Source organism: Amphiprion ocellaris, chromosome 3 (genome assembly GCF_022539595.1).
Source record: "Amphiprion ocellaris isolate individual 3 ecotype Okinawa chromosome 3, ASM2253959v1, whole genome shotgun sequence".
Lineage (NCBI taxonomy): Eukaryota > Metazoa > Chordata > Actinopteri > Pomacentridae > Amphiprion > Amphiprion ocellaris.
This window is the reverse complement of record NC_072768.1, coordinates 18,903,468-18,921,272: the sequence shown is the minus strand read 5'-3', so window position 1 is coordinate 18,921,272 and position 17,805 is coordinate 18,903,468. Positions and strand designations below refer to the sequence as shown.

The 17,805-nt window shown below is 40.8% G+C and overlaps 1 protein-coding gene across 2 annotated transcripts in view; it reads right to left on the bottom strand.

Moving 5' to 3' along the window:
- The window catches only part of nell2a (neural EGFL like 2a), a 91,723-nt gene that overhangs the window by 59,973 nt on the left and 13,945 nt on the right, over positions 1 to 17,805 (bottom strand). For both annotated transcript variants that reach the window (XM_055009309.1, XM_055009308.1), the window contains exons 5-12: positions 16,221 to 16,317; positions 13,396 to 13,468; positions 12,224 to 12,306; positions 11,672 to 11,800; positions 9,615 to 9,717; positions 6,449 to 6,540; positions 4,796 to 4,901; positions 3,863 to 3,991 (exon numbers count right to left, since the gene is read on the bottom strand). In XM_055009309.1, coding sequence (XP_054865284.1) covers positions 3,863 to 3,991; positions 4,796 to 4,901; positions 6,449 to 6,540; positions 9,615 to 9,717; positions 11,672 to 11,800; positions 12,224 to 12,306; positions 13,396 to 13,468; positions 16,221 to 16,317 — 812 coding nt within the window. The remainder of the gene's footprint in view (positions 1 to 3,862; positions 3,992 to 4,795; positions 4,902 to 6,448; positions 6,541 to 9,614; positions 9,718 to 11,671; positions 11,801 to 12,223; positions 12,307 to 13,395; positions 13,469 to 16,220; positions 16,318 to 17,805) is intronic.

Genomic DNA, 17,805 nt, shown 5'->3' with positions numbered 1-17,805 from the left:
TTTTAAAGCACCTTTTGGTTTATCTGAATAGCCCTCATCATTACTAAACTAAAGTTTGAATGATGAACCTACAGCAGTTTCTACATAACTGATAATGTTATTTTCATAATTTTGTACAGAAATATTGACAGACATTTTATTTACTCCCTGCATGGCCTTGTTGGAGCATCATCTGTAGGTGCTGTTTCATTGTAGCCGCTTTGCGATTGTTGATTTCTGACTTTGTAGAATTTAGTTTTTCTATAATCAGTTAGGTAGCCAAGCTAGCTGCTACACTAGCAATCCCCTAATGTGTTATTTATAAGTAACTATTTGATGAAGCTACTATTTGGACTTTACTTGTATTCTGATAAATTTCCTAATGTGTCGTACTTTTTAAAAAATTTTATTTATTCAGGTAATCTCATAGAGACATGGGGTCTCATCCTCAAATACCATAACAAGAAAAGCACTGACAGAGCGCAGTACTAGGCTGCTCAGTCGTTGTATGATTTCTGATGGATTAAGTCTTTAAACAATTCATGGTCCGCAGCAGTGGATTTGTAGCAGGATCGCACTAATGTGATAGTCACCAGGCAGCTGACGTAGCGTTCACTTGTTGTCGCAGCTACAGTGACGCTGTGCCACTATCTCGCAATGATACAGAAATCTTTCACAATTCTGTGGATCCAGACTATAAGTAACATCACTGCCAAAATGTAATGACTTGATTCTTGTGTCATTTCTGACCTTGCATGAAAATTTCATCCAAATCCATTAATCTATTTCTGAGTAAAGTTGCTCACAGACAGAAAGACAGACAGACAAACAACACTTAGGGACCTGTACTAGACAATATAACAATACAATATAACACTGAGTTACAGACAGACAGCTTCATGACAAAACACAACATAGACATCAAAATGCATGTGCAAAAGCGCCAAGCAATGAAGTTAAAATGACACTGGATAAACTTACATTGGTTCTTTTACTAGTGACACTTTGTTATGATATGAAGCACAAGATATTCAAATTGAGACAGCTTATTTTTCTGAATTCATTTCACTTAAATTTTTTACCTAATATCTGTAGTCTTACTCATGTTTTCACAGTTTCAGAAGTCTTTCCAGTAAAAACGTCTGACAATCTTGCTGATGTGTTACCATACATACGGAATATATATATAATTTCTTGTTTAGGTGAAACTTACTTTCTTTGTACATCATATTCTAAAACTGATGTTTTCTATGTTTGAGTAATTCTGTATCTACCTCTTGATAAAGGTGGCTTCAAAAATGCAAAATAAATTTCAATATCAGCTTAAGTTTAATCTTTTCGTATTTCCTCATGTGCAAACTACACAACTATTACAGCAGCCAAGTGAATATAATTATGTAAATTTGAACACCATCTGGAATTTATTATATAAGTGCAAACTACCATACAACAGAACTGCAAGCACCTCAGAGTTGTGCTTGAGTTAACGTTAATTAGCTTCCACCTCTGTGTGAACGATGTTTTCCAGGAGACCATGGTTACGCACCGTTATGGTGAATGAGGCCTGCAATCGCCGTTAGATTACAACCTACAACCCACAGCATTGCTTTCCATTAACTTAAGTCTGATAGTATCTGTAATTATGCAGATTCGCTCGGACTAATTGCCTGGACAACTGCTCATATCTGTAAATTAATGTGAGATGTGCTGAAGCAGTGCACTATAACTCACCCTGGTTACAGTAACAAAAAGCTCTGCTGCATGATTGACGCTTGAGCCTCATCTTGATGTAGGTGACAGAAAATATATTACAGAAAGTGTGTGGACTGCAGATAACAAAATAGGCCAGGACATGCACTCACTGAGAGATGCTCTAAAACTGCACACACACAATGGAAAGGGAAGATCAAGAAGGCTGTATACTGACAGGGCAGCTGTCAGGGTCAAAAGCAGAGGAATCTGAGTAACTTTGATGCCATATTTTCTCATTAATACCAGATACACTGGGGTAGCAGTTATGACACGATGTTTACTACATTTTTTACTGCAGGATAGCATGATGATGGAGTTATCACTTTTTAATGATGCATCTGGGCAAATTCAGCCAAGATGGTAGATGAGAAAATCAGCTGAAGAGTCGTCAAGTTCATGTTTGAACGTTTGAACTCGGGTTTTTCACTGTGTCACCGCCAACATGAAATGACCTGTTCAATGAGGTGTAGAGGATGCTTTACAGCAGGGTAATGTAAAAATAGGGGGCATTCAAATGGCAATCAAGGAAAACAGTTTGTATAAAAGCAGCGCTGTATAATTAATCGCATTTTGCTTGACGTTAAAGTGCAACATGGTTGGAGACGTCCGAGCCTTCGCGTGCAATCAGTCATGAATGACCATGTCTGTGATAGATGGGATGCCCAGCAGAGTGGCTCTGAATATGTTTGTTTTTATATCAAACATTAATCTACTGACTGAGAAGACAAACATTAGTCGCTCAAAATGCATTTTAAAAAGCATTACATGTTGTGGGCACAAATAATGAGAGGATTACAGTCTCCCATCACAAAAGGATTACGCGATGAAAGCATGAATCTAACAAAGTGTTCTTTATGGGTATTTAGAAAATGTCTACAGTATTTTGCATATTATGGCGGATGTGTCTCCATTTTCCTATACATCGTTTTTTGGTTAAAATTCAAACTAACCCAGAATCACTCAAATATACAAATGTGGCACCAATAAAGTGAGCAAACCAACATTTTATCTGTGAATTCTTCCAGGCATCATGTCAGCAAAGATTCATTTGATGTGTTTATTAAAACAAAAATGCCAAAATTTTGAAATACTGACGTAAGTTCTTGGATTTATTGCACTGGATTATCTACCTCGGGCCTGAGGCAAGTCTGTGGATGTTGCTTTTATAATGCTCCAGAGTGAATAGCAGTAAACACTCTTCTCTGAAAGCTGGAAAATAAGCTGTGACATCTACGCTGACTGTGAGATGACCCTAGCAGGAGTAAAAAAAACGGTATGACTGGCATTATAGGGGCATATCTAAAGGAGAAAAAGTAATTAGAAAAATAAAAACATATAAAGGAATCACTTGTAATACTCATGTAATGCCCAACTAATGGGTGAATGTGTGAATAAATGAAGTTCCAGATCCATGTACACTATTGTTCAAAAGTTTGGGTTTACTTAGAAATGTCCTTATTTTTGAAAGAAAATCAATTTTTTCAATGAAGATAACATTAAATGAATCAGAAATACAGTCTAGACATTGTTAATGTGGTAAATGACTATTCTAGCTGGAAACAGCAGATTTTTAATGGAATGTCTCCATAGGGGTACAGAGGAACATTTCCAGCAACCATCACTCCTGTGTTCTAATGCTACATTGTGTTAGTTAATTGTGTTGAAAGGCTAATTGATGATTAGAAAACCCTTGTGCAATTATGTTAGCACATGAATAAAAGTGTGAGTTTTCATGGAAAACATGAAATTGCCTGGGTGATGCCAAACTCTTGAATAGAAGTGTATATGTACTCCGCTGACCAAGACACTAATTATTTAACAGTCAGACATGTTTTTTCTTTTTTCTGTTACTTTTTGTGATGCAAACAAGTGGAGGAGGAGAAGACACTATCTGTGCATTTCAGACAACAGATCAGATCAGAGACCTGGCAATCAAAGCACCATGACCGCTGTAAATTCTTCACTGTAAAAACAACACTGAAATCAAAGCTCCAGCTGAAAGCACAAGTTTCTCTCATGACCTCTTCTGATGCAACTCGGGCGTATTCACTAAAACCAGCCGCATGCTCTTTCTTAGAGGGCAAATAAACTTGAGCTAGAAGTCAGGGTTTGTTATTCAGAGCCATTGTACCTTCACAGTAGGCATTATCGTCTCGCAGTGGGCGGAAGCCATCCTTACAAACACAGCAGTCTCCAGCCTCCAGGTTCGCACAGTCGGAGTGCTCCACGCAGCCGTGGCCCTCCGAGCAGAAGTCATGACCTGCAGGAGGAACGGAGACGACAAGGTTGAGACCCAGATGAGAGGAGAGGCGAGGCGAGGAGTGATGGAGGCGTACAGAGCCGAGGGAAAGGTTATGTCGTAGTGCCACGCCCTTTTCTTACAGCGTCTCTACTGTGGTGTTTTTCACTGGAATATAAGGTCGAAATACCAAATTGCTCTAACTTCACTCCCCCACATATGACTTTCTAGCCATCAAAAAATAAATAAAAACACACTGCACGAAAGGCCGAAATAACTACTGAGTGCTCTAATTGGTGTTTTTAGAATGGGTTCCTCTTTTATAGATTTCATAGTACAAGAAACCCATTGAATCAACCTGCAGAGGCGTTTGCAAAACTGAGCACAGTGTTGTTTTAATATCTTACTGTATACTGTGATTTCAAATGTAGGAATCAAACAATGAAAATAATATACACATATTGTGGGAGGAATTACAGGGGTTTTGTGAGTTTATTTGCTTTGAAAAGGCCGTTTGCCAATTCAAAATTTTCTTGGACTCTCTAGCAAAGCTTTCAAAACAACATCACAAGGGTAAGGTGATTTTTATAATGGCTGCCTGGAAGGTAGCAATCTAAGACCAAGTTCTTAAAAAAACATTAAATGACCCGTCTGACTAGACTTAATGGTCTGGCTTTTATTACGCCTTGCATATAGTACTCCTCCTTTGTGTGTTTTGCTATATACACACTCACAAATAACAAATACTTTAAAAATAATCATGTTTCACCATTAAAGACAACATTAGGGGTAATACTGAAGTATAGGATGGTGCTTCTGCCATACCTCTGCACACTTTACAGCATCTGCCAGTCAGCGTGATCTGCTCCGACTCTGGACAGGTGAGTTCAGGACACGGCTCACTGGGGACCACTCGATGCATCGTCCTGTCCTGTGAAAGGCACAAACAAAATCCTCAAGAGCTGCTACTTAGGTGAACTCTGCCCCCTTCATTTGCGTGCGGCCTGGAGGTAATTATGAAGGTAATTATTCATCTATTGTGTTACCGCTTTCACTCTCCCACTCTCCCTCCACCCTGTGTGTGTGTTCATTATAAACCAATTACTCACTGGTCAATCACAGTCTTTTGTCAAACTACTTCTGGAGGGAGAAAAAAAAAAGCTCTCTTCTTTTCTCTTCCTGTTATCTTCAGCGATTTGCATCATGATTCATGGTGCATCCTTATAATACAAACACTGAATCAGTCTTCTGGATTATCCCTGCATGTGTGTTTAGTCAGAGTGTAAAACCTGATTAGGAGGTTCCTTTTCCCTGCATGCCTTTGGCAGGCCTCTCTAATGATCTCATCCGTGCACCTCCAACTGATGCTAATTTAGCCTCATTAACACCACAGACAGTTGGACAAAAACAATAGACCTTGTCTATCAATTTCTCGTGCACAAATGCTTCACTTAAGGATAATCTTTAGCTCGTCTGTCTACGGGACATCTCTATGAAGTGCCATTAACTTGGCTCGTATATAGGCTGAGGGCGCATGTGTGAAAATTCTGGAACTAACTTCCCCCAAAAGTCCGCAAATAACTTTCTAAACAAGCCTCACCATCCACTTCTTGCCACCCACTATCCAAAACTTGCACCCCCTTCCCCTGCAGCCAGCAGGCAGACAGAAGATCAGAGGCGTGACAAGCAGCTGTCAGGGGAAGCCTGCAGGAATCTGCAGCAGTGGGCTGACTGACAGCACTCCCCGTCCCCACTTCTTTGATCTGCCTGGGACTGCCAGTCAGTTAACTGGGTCTACAGATGGGCCAGGTGTGGGCAAGCAAGCCAGACAGCTGTCTGAAACCGCAGATTCTAATGGAGCTTTGCAGAATTCATGGCGGAGCGGGTTGATATGATAGAGCCAGGTGATTAAAAACTTCAAATCAATTTTCTGTGATTGATTGGGCCTGCCTGGCATAATGGCATCGAGTGAACTACTCCCAAAAGTGAGCGACCCACCCATCTGGTGCATCAGGCAGACAAAAGCAAATATTCGGAATAATTGGGAAATGAATTCAATTTGGGACCACTGTGGTATCTGATGATTGGGACTGAAAAATGATTGTGGCATCCTCTGATTGTCAGATGCACTGCTTTGGCCTCCAAATGTAAACTCAAGTAGCAGGACTGAGCTAATTTTTTAAGATCACAAAAAGCATGGTGACAAGACGGATCAATGAAACTCAGCTGAAGTGGACAATTTAGCATGCTGGCTCACTGAAAGTTATCCTCTCAAGGTGGCCTCACGGTAGCTATGGAGGGACTATTTAGTGAGCTGCCCTGCGCTGCAACATGGAAATTAAAAGAGCCGTACTGTTTGGTTACAAGAGTTATTGTGGGGTGTCTTTCTGGAGAGGAGTTTGATGAAAACCCTTTGAATAAATATGGTTACGTGTGTACTTGTGTGTGTGTGTGTGTGTGTGTGTTGACATGACTTACCTTGCATTCAAACAGCAGGCACCTGCCAGAGGAGTCGCGCACAGCCTTCTGATCTCCCTCCACCAACTCTCTCCCACCAAACAAGCAGACAGCTGGTAGCAGACACAGCATACACACAAATGAGCACATGTAAAGCAAACATGCACATAAAAGCACACCGCTCTCTTCAAATCCACCTTTATTCAGTGTCTTATTCAGGGTTCTCTTTACTTCAGGGGTTGTGGCCTGGTTTTAGAAGTGTAATACACATCTAAACAAACGTGTCTGCATCAGACTTTTAGGATTTGTAAGATGGTAAGTTTGATCAAATAGTTGAAGAAGCTCTTATTATTTTTGTGCGTTTTGAGTATGCTTTGAATTTAAACAATGACAACTGATGGAAGAGCTTTTACTAGAACTGATATAGCACAGAAAATGTTTCACTTTCTGAAATGATGACAACATTTTGGCAAAACAACCAAAGAGTTTGTTAACACTTAATATGTTATAAAGTGTGTGTCTGTGATGTCTTCAGCTACTAAGAGTCAGAAACAAAGAAAAGCAAGCAAATTACTTTATTTGTCGTTTCATTAATGAGAAAAAAATTCTTTTTATTGATCACATTTTCACAATTTTTTCTCTATTTGTAAATTACCTAATCATTTTAAATATAAACAAGAAAAGCACTCAGAGAATGCAGTACGTCAGTCGTTGTATCATTTCCGACAGCTGAAATCTTGAAAAAATTTGTGGCAAAAATCACAGCAAAACCACTATTTAATATAGATGTACCTACACACAAAATGACCTTGCGCTGAGCACAGATGTGTGTTAGGCATATGTACGTTATGTACGGATACGGAATCACGTAACCTAAATCTGTAGCGGGTGGCGGGAATTGATGGGACTCGGAAACACCTCCATAATTTAATTAATTGTTCCTTGTATCATTTCCAACGGATAAGTCCTGATAAGTCCACAGCGGTCAATTTGTAGTAGGATCACAATCATGTGATCATCAGCAGGCAGCTGGCCCGAGCGTTCACTTGTTGTCATAGTTACAGTGACACCGTGCCGCTATCTCGCAATGATACAGAAACCTTTAACAAATCCATGGATCCAGACTATAAGCTGCATCACCGTCAAAATCTAATCAATTGGTCATTGTGCCATTTCTGACATTCCCTGAAAATTTCAATCAAATCCGTCAGTTAGTTTTTGAGTAGTGTTGTGCACAGACAGACGGACAGACAAACAGACAGACAAATGTACGCTGATTGTCACATAACTCTGCTGCGTTCCTTGGCGGAGTAATAAATCATCACATACATTATTCCTATTGTCCCCTACTAATTCTTTTCATTATTAATACTAATTACATAAATATTTAACCCATGAGTGTTAGTTAAGTGTTGTTGTGCATGCCTGAATCCATTTTTCTTTATTTTGTGCACCAGTTCTAAGCTTTTTCTAAGTCTCCAGGTAAATGCAATTCAGTCCAAATGAAGCATGTTAAACTCAATTAGGTAATGCTACAAAATGAGTGACGACATAATTAATATGTAGCGAGAGGAAGTCTTCCTCGCCGCAGCACCGAGGAGAAGCCGTTTCATGTAACTGGAGGAGGGGGGCATTGTTCGGAAATAATCACACGGGGGAGAAACTGTGTGTTTGATGAGCAGTTGGGGTCAGACAGATTCAGACTGATATAAGGGGGAGAGATGATTGACACCGCAGGTCAGGCCCTATCACAAAGCGGTGTATCATGAAAGCGAAGCGACTTCTAAAACAGCCATTTGACGCCGTACTTGACAGACAATCAAAAAAAAAAAAAAAACCCAACAGAGGCAGAACTCCTCCCTGCAAGGCCTTGTGCTGTGAGATAACGCTTTAATTTGGAGAGCGAATCGTGTCTTTGTAGTGGGGAAACTTGTGGCTCTCTTCTCTCCAAAGCCGGAGCATGCGTAATTAGCTGCGTGTTTGTCTACCTCGTTGAGATAAGTGAGCGCTGGGGTATTGACTTTAAGGGTATTACCTGCTCCGTGTTTATATTTGTGTAACTCAGCAGCTGATTCAGAGTCGTGCTGAACAGCCCTGTGTTACAGCTCTGACCCTTGGGTCAATGGAAATGATGCTGACGCAAGATGATTAGAATCCAAGACAAATGGTTTCGCCCTGATAGAGAGTTAAATCGTGTGTATTAGTTGCTTGCAAGTGAAGCAGGGGGGCCATGGCAGAAGTGTGCGGGAGTTCATGATGAGAAAGTTCTCAAATTAAGTCAACTAGCACAAGATGTGAAGTCAAGTCTACAAAGAAGTACTATACGTAGATGAATTCTGCAGTATTTTCCCATCAGTCATAACCTTTCTCAGGTAAGAATATCATTTATTAACATTTAATAAGGCTATAAATTCCTCTACTTCGCTTGATTTGGTTCTTTACATTGCAGGCAGTTCTTCCCGCCTTTCAAAAACAAATATATCACATCTTTTAAAGTTTCATATGGGTTATCATCAGAACAATGCCGGGGTGAGAAAAGATAATATCCACTGAAATCCCTTTTTATTGAGAGGGGAATTGAGAGAATATGAGATGCAGAGTGCTGCGGTGAGGAGGCTAATAAGAGTTCATTGCTTAGCTCAAAGTCTTTTGGAAAAACAGACCCTCTATGTAGCAATGTGATGAAACAGAATTATTTATCCAGCCTGAACATATCAGTACTCAAAAGTGGGGGAAATAAAATGGACATTTATGAAGACACTATCACCAGTGAGAGTGTGCGCATCATTTCAGGTCTTTAACATTTCTCTCCTCTACACTTTCCTCACAGCGTCAACACGTAACGCCATAAACAGGAGCCACTTTACATCACATGCAGTGATCCCAGATTTACTGGCTCATGTCTGTGTGACTGGTGGCCATCTGTGTTTTGAAGCCAGCTAGTGAATAATTGATTGGTCCATGTATATGCAAAAGGATGGACTCATCTCGAGAGACATGTTAGGAGGTAGCTTAGCAACACAGCAGAGCCCTGGTCAATTGTCAGGCAGTCCTTGTGGAGGCGTTATGTGCGCTCTAAATCTGGTGGTGGAGGTTGCATCGCTGTTATGTGTGCGTGTTTGTGTGCAATTGTGTCCATGATTGTATGAGTGTAGGAGGGTGCTGAGGTTAAGGGTACTCCACTCACGCTGGCACTCCTTGCAGCAGGCACCCTTTACGTAGGCAGGCGATGTGCCCGCCGGGCACTGAGGGGGAGGGCAGGAGATGGCCTCACATTGCACTGTGCCATTCTGGTTTAGGGAGAGAAACACAACACTTAGAGAGCGACTACGAGAAACCCGTCGATTTGGAATGTTAAAGGCCTATACTGAGCGATATCACACAAAAATCAAAGATCTGGAAAAATTTAACAATATTTACACTGATCCTGCCTTCTTACAGACACATAAACATTTTTGATGAGGATCCGTTAAATGAGGTAATTGCAGAATTGTGATACATTTGAGTATTTTAAAACTGAAAAATAAACTTTGTAGGGCACTCTGCTGAACAAACTATCATGGAAACACTGTTTCTAAACTAATGCACTGACATTTCCTACTATATGCTATTTCTTATTATTTACTGGCCAACATAGTACATTCAATCTGATACAACAGTTCACATTAAATTTAGGCTTTATGAAGGTCACAATGTTCCCTTTTTGTTGAAACGGCTTTTGAGAGGCATTGATTCACTGTTATGGTCCTTCCTTACATTACACTGACAGGTGTTTCTATTATTCTGTCTACCCATTTCAACTAAGTTAAAGAAACACGTCACTCTATGTGTGACTTGCATTAAAATTTTATCATTCTATCCTGAAATAACCCCATTATAATGCTGGTGGGGCCAGGCTTTGCTGCATTTTTAAATGCTTACATGATTCTGGCAGAAGTCAAAGCTGTGCAAACTCTTTAAATAAAGGAATCTGCATTTTCAATGTGCTCTGTAGCAGAATTCCACCTGTACATCCAATATCTCCTATTCTCCAGCTGTCCCTGTAATTAACATTGTTTCCACGGATGACAGCTCTATGACAGCAACATCTATGAACCTGATCCGCGTAATTGATAACATCTTAATGCACGACCTTTGAATTTTAAAGGTCACAGCTAATTGCCACACATAAGGTAAGAAACACATCCTGTCTAATTCCTTAATTGCAGCCCAGGAATGGCACAACGCCGTTCCTGGTGAATGAAGCCATTTCATTGGATGAGTGGGTAGAACAAATCCCTGATGATAATTATCATCTGTCAAGAGCAATTAGGTGCAGTGCACTGAGAGATATGTGATTTCCTATTTTTTTTGCATGTTGGTTAGCGGTGCGCGAAGGCATCGGATTGGCTGGTTGGAGCAGTTCAGTGGCAGCCAATGAGTTCCGTGTTCCAAAACTGAGTAGACTGACAGGGGGTGAAATCTGTCTGCTGATGTGGTACAAGCCCAAGATCTCCAGTCGCGTCTAATTCTTCTTTTGGCAATTATTCACACTTTACGCAGCGCAAAGTAGACCCTTGAGAGAACGGAGCATTACTAAGCACTGTTGTTGATGTGTCTAATCCTGAGTACGGTGGAGGTTTTTAATACAGTATCTTTTCTTCGGAAAGTGGGGCAACCCTCCTCTAATGCAAGGAAATAATGACAAAACAAGCTGTCGACAACGGGGCCCCTGCGCTCTGCACCTCTTCCCCACCCAAACACGCACCCACACACCCCCAACCTCACACACTCGATCAACAGGGGAGCAAAACAAAAGCCAACACTTACAATGGGAGCAAAGAATGTGTGCGTCTCCCGCACACACAGACGCACACACACGGAGGCGTGAACACACACAGCATCTCTACAAGGTGATGTAGACGTGATTAAAAATGTATGTTCTTAGACACACACACACACACACACACACACACGCACGTATCATGTACTTTACGACACACTCACATGCCTGCGAATGTAATCACACAATCACATATAGAATGACAGGCACATAATTTCAGACTCAGTATGTTGAAACACACACACACAGACACACACACACACACACACAGAGGCCCACACACGCACACACTTAATTAAAACTGAATGCCCCCCCTTGCTCTTTATTACTCTAACATACACACCCCTGTACCCGGCGTACACACACTGACATGCACTCACACGCACACACACACAGTCAAGCACCCGTGTGTGAAGCCCCACCGTGCACGTGCAGTTCCTGCAGCCATCTGTCCAGCCCTCGTCCTCCCTGTAGACGACCCCCTTGACGCTGCAGGTTCTCTCACAATAGCAGCCATCCAGCCCATTCATCTTCTCCTCCGCCCTGGACAGCTGCTCACGCCATCCCACCCCCCCCAAAAAAAAATAAGACAAAAGGCAAGAAGGAGAGAAGATACAGCTCAGTCTGTGTCTATATTGGCATGTAGAAAGCAGAGCCTCAAAAGCAAACTAGCGGCACCACAAGAGTCAGTCATTAAAAACCATTAACACCTTTTACTCTGTCTCTGCATAAGAAGAGAAAAGACTTCAGTAACAGCCAACGTCTGATGTTCATATGCCTTCGACTGCCTGTTGCTATGAATGTTAATGTCAGGAGCACGCTAGCAAGTTAATATGTTAGACTATAGCATAATTATACATTTGATTCAGAGCTGTAGTAACAGGTTTTATTTTAAGAAATAATTCTGGACTAAATGTCAAATATGGACACTTCTCTCTTTTTTTCTTTTTTTTTTTTTTTTTACATTGCATTACCTTGCTGGATGTTTTTGCAAGGATATCCTGCAGCTCCATGATTTTCTGCACAAGTCCGTGGAAATCGTTGCAGGTTGGACATGCTGGGATACAAAAAGCAATATACTGCAGCTTCAGCACATGGAATACAATTACCTGCCATTATGATAATCTATGGTAATTGCAAACAAATGTAATTGTAGCAGATACATAGGAACTTAATTCTTTCAAGAAATAGCAATACAATAAAGAATTTTAAGAAAATACATTTTTTAAGTAAAACTGGTTCATGCAATTATGGTCCACAGCACAAACATATAATGCAGCCATTTATTTCTATTTATTTGCTTACACATTTTCTTTCTTTAAGCGACTTGATCAGTAGTTGCTGCAATTCCTTTCAAATTCCTTTCATTTTCTGCCATTGGACGTATATTCTAAAGTACACCCTCCTCAAAAGGACCTCACTCACTTTAAAACACAATAAGCAAACTTGTGGAAGCACAGGAAAAATTATCCAAATCAACTGAAATCATGCGTTGTTTGTGTGTTTCCTTGTCAGCAGATTTAAAAAAGCAGTTTGTCTGCAACAAACTTGTATAACAAAAAGAGCTGCAACAGTCACCTGGTACAGAAAAGAAGGCTGCCTACAAAAACACATCATCATCATAGCGCAGAAGACAAAGGGCATCACTGCACTGGAGAGTAATTGAATTGTAAAAACAGCATTGCGTCAAAAATATTTTCCAGCTCAAAAGAATCTCCCAGATTACCACTTAAAAGTCATGCTAGACTACTCAGATGAAATCTTAGAACTTGTACGCTGATGTAAACAAGTGTTAGTCGCAGCTGACGTGAATTTAACAGTATCATCACCAAAGTCAAGGCGAAAAAGATCCTCCATGCATGCACAGGAGAGGCGGTGACAAATCCTCCTGCCAGTAACTGACGGACTATTTGTAAAACATTATATTTCCCAAAGTCTTACTGAGGGAAAACTCGTTTCTCGGTTGCTAAGTTGTGTTAAGCTGTTTTACTCCAGTGATTACACAGCCTTTCAAGAGTTTTAAATAAAAAATAGATCAGCGCACTCGAGAGCCTGGCAAAATAAGTGTGAGTTGAGGTAATTTAGATTAAATTAAATGCTCAGAAAAACACTGTTTTAAATGTGTTAAGTAAGAGACTGCACTCACTTCTGTTCAGATCAGGACACTGTGAGATGTAACCCTGCGGCATCACCAGGATCTCCACGTCCTGCATCACTCCCTGCACACACAAACACATGGAGAACAGAGAACAGCCAGTGTGTTAATGAGCAGTAAGTAGATGAGGACCCAGAAGGGTATACGCAGCGCACGCAAACACAAAACCAACCGCCTTGTTTACGAGAGTCTTGGTAATTGATGCAATCATAAAACTGAATACAGTGAAACAGCAGTAAATCTGAGAGCGAGCGGAAATTTATTTTTCAATCTGGAGAGTGACACACAGAGAAGATGGTTGTGAGGTGTTCCGTCTCCTATGTTGTTGCTCTGATGATTCGTCTCATATCCGGACGCCAACCGAAGTTAAGTGAACCAATGATGTTTTAGTTGGAACATGATTTTTTTTTCTTTTTCTTCCAATCTCCTCTGACAAGCATAAACAGCAGATACAGATTCAATTTGATTCATAAGTCCAAATTGATAGCCCTTTGTCCTGTCTCCAAACCCCAAACGCATACGTACATGCACACATATACACAGAGATATTCTGTTGCCATGGTAACCTGGCCCGTTTCGCTCCTCGAGTGCATTTATTACCCTTACAGAAGTGGAGCGGTGCAACTTAGGAGAAATTGTTTTTTAAATTGTCTTGCCACTTCAATTTACCGGCCATAAATTTAAAATCCTGCGGAAATGATTTGCTGATTTTTCACGGCAATGCGCAGAAATGGAAGCAGATGGGAGTTGTGTCTATCAAACTTGTGATGAAACCATAAAACCACACGTTTGTTTGGGGCCGCTGTGTACATTTCACACCGAGCAACTGCGTAAACTTCCTCTCAGCCGTGATTAATGCTGCGCTAATGCCACTCGAGCTCTTTCGAGTCTTTGCAGTTAAAGCCACAGTGAAACAACAGTTGGACTCATCTCAGTATTGTGATGTATTTGCAAGTAGAACTGAACATGTGAGCGGGATTACATATGAGAAGGATTTAAATCAAATCCTTCAGATTATCCTGGATCACTTAAAAGTGGATGTGACTTTGCAAACATGGCACGATGCAGAGCTGAAGAAAGCTGACAACAATCTAATAAATTTGACCTCACTTTTTTGAAAATGTAAACATATTTTGCCCACTGACATCTAAAAACAGCCTCATCTGATATCCTTCTGCAAGCTACAATCCACTCGCAGTGAAGTGCAGATTTATATAGCAGTTGCAAAGAAATTAAAAAAAGAAACTTTTTTTTAGTGTATAATGGCATAAGAATAAGATGAACAGTTAACACAGAGATACAGGATTAAAAATTAACATTGTGTTTTGTTTTTTTTCTTCTTTCTCTCGAGCCTGTGCTGTTATGTAGCTCTATCAAAACAACCAGTTGCCAGATTTTGCTTTGCACCTTCTGGCAACCCAAAAAAGTGACATTTTTAAAACGCTCCATGCTGAGTCCTCTGCATACTGTCTGAGCCGGAAACACAGACTTGTGCAAAACAGCGAGGGGCAAGCTGAGGGTTGAATCATACAGTTACATTAATTTTCTATATAAAGCAAACAGTCACGAGGAGATCCACCCTGCCAGGCTTAAAAATAACTCAAGAATGAAATCTGACTGTGCAGCAAAATGCAATTTGTCTGGTTCAACAGTGGCTTCTCGTTGCATTGGGGATTGTTTGAATTAAAAGTAAATTGTTTCTTTCAAGTTAGGATGTTGAATAACTTATTTCATTTGCATATAAATGACACATCACTGATGGAATTAGGGAACTATGTCACCAGATTAGCAAGATACAACAGATTTAGCCATCTCCCTCTGTGTGTAGACTATAAAGAAGATATTTATTGAGTTGTGAAGCAGAGGTGCAGATACGCTGATTCTGATTAAAGTCTTTACTATTACTGCTCGGGCTGTGATTTTCTCGTCTTCAGCTAACGCCCACGTACAGACAGACATTGACTGTTTCTGTGTGTGTGTGTGTGTGTGTGTGTGTGTGTGTGTGTGTGTGAGTGCATGTGCACTAATGAAGCAGTGTGTTTTAAAGAGGAGATGTGCCTTCCTAGCAACTAATCAAGGCTTCAGAGAGCGGCGAGGAGAGATGCGGCGCCGTGACAAGATTAGCGGGTGAACTCCGAGGCTACTTTCATTAACCAATTAACACAGAAGAAACTCAACAGCCAGAACACGATGCATGAACAGGTGCATGTATACACAAAGATCACCACACCGTCACACACACACACACACACACACACAGCTAGTTACCGACAGACTGATTAAAATGGTTAGAGTTGCTGGTAAGCTGACATTTTGCCCCCGACATATCTCCCCAGGTGGGAAATTTTGGAGTTTAGTCTCGTCTGAGAGAGGCGATACATGTCTCTCTGCCTGGTAAACAAGTCTATAGACTAAGCTTAATGAGCATAGACCAGAGGCTATTTAATGATTTCTCCCAAATCAGTGTTGTGGGGGTTGCTGAGATAATTGCACTGGGCTTAGCTGCAGACTAAGGGAAAGGGAACAAACAATGACAAAAAAAAAGTCAATTTCTAGGGTAGGCAGAGCAACCCTCGAATTAAAATGGTAAGCCTTGAGAAATGCATGCAATTAAATCCAACAGCTATAATAAATAAAAACCAAGCCCAACAAAGAGGCAGAAGATACAGTAAAAACCAAGATGGGAGTGCAAAGATAGCGAGTTGAGTTACTTGTACTTGCTACTCTGAATCATTTATCGCTTAGTAAGATGACAGATCAGGACAGGCATCAGCATTCATGTATTCTGAGAGGGAAGTTTGCACTGCAGTGTTAACCTTGAAGAAGCCATGAGCAGCATTTCTCTGTCCGAGCCAGAAGGAAGTATCCTCAGGTATGTCCATGTAGGGGGCCTCCACCACCCGCTCATAGATCCTGAAAAATAAATACATGAAGCGGTGGATATTAAACATCACAAACTGCAGTTAGACTACCTGAGTATTTTCTGCTCAGGTCATGTTATCAATAGCTGTTCCCCTCCACACGGCAGGTCCTGCCCTTTTAAATCCTTCTGTTAACTTCTTCCCTGAGGAGGGTATAGATAGCCACATGCTTTCTGCGATACACACAGTGTTGCCGTCTGCTTCTTTTATTGTGCCAAGAAGGATCATCGCACACAAACAGTAACACCCAAGTCGTAACAGATACACGTATAATGCAGGTTTACATTCAGTCTGCATTGAATCCATGAGACGGCTGACCGAGGTCAATATGTGGATGTTACAGTCAGCAGAGACTCCATTGTGCAGTGAACATACCTCTATATACTTAACTGTAATTTAATGGTTATAATAATAATTTCTGTTTGACCTTTGTCTTTCAGTCTATATGTTTGCTCTCCTCCATTCTTTCCTGTTTTTCCCTCTCTCCTCTGTGGGAGGTGGTTAAATAATATTTCAGCTTCAGCATCATGCAATTATTTTTCCATGTCTGAGCACTAAATACAGGCAGCTTCCAACCACAACAAAACCCTGATCTAGAGGATTATAGTCAAGGAGAATTTCCTGACTCACACTGCCTAATTACGACAGATTTGATATTTTTGTCTTGCAATACTGTGTCAGTCTGAATTGGGTGTACAGGGATGTGATCCTTTAACGTCCTCCCACCATACAGCAACCTCTGTGGATGAAAATAAAGCCAATGTGGAAGTGGCAAAAACTGCAGATCCTTTACAACACAAATAAATGTGTTCACAGTCTGGTGCATAACACAGGTTTTGTCACCATAACTGATTTCCCTTATCATGACAACAAACTAAAATCCATTTAAATTGTATTTAGGCTCAACAAGCGTGGCCGCTTTGAGTGACAGGTGGGTGCTGTCACAGGACGGTTCATGAGATGTTTGTATGTCCCGCCTCAGCTCCACTCACACTCTAATTCTTTGCTCATTTCTGGATTAGCCAAGAGTTAGGCAGAGTCAGACACTGCCAAGTTGACAAAGTTCAGAGCCTCTACATTGAGCTTCACAGCTACCTGTCAGGTAACCTTTAGGTGACATCGCAGAGCGTACATCCCCTTACATATACTGTCTTTGTTATCCACCTATAAATACTGGGAAAAGGGATAAATGGGGCAACAAGCCAATCCAAAAGTGCATTAGTCCCTATTCTTATTCGTGATAGCATTTTTAAATAAGAGGTAGTTTCACCCAAAGTAATTTCTCCTTTGTGCGTACAGTATAACAGAGTGCATTAAGTGTATGCATTAATCTACTAAAGACTGCTTCGCTAAACAACATTGATAGGAGAGTTGCACTGAATTGGACATCTACTGTGTAGCAGTACAGTGTTTTTCTAAAGCATTTTTTAGAGATACCACTATAGATTTTTTGACAAAGACACATTCATTAAACCAGAAA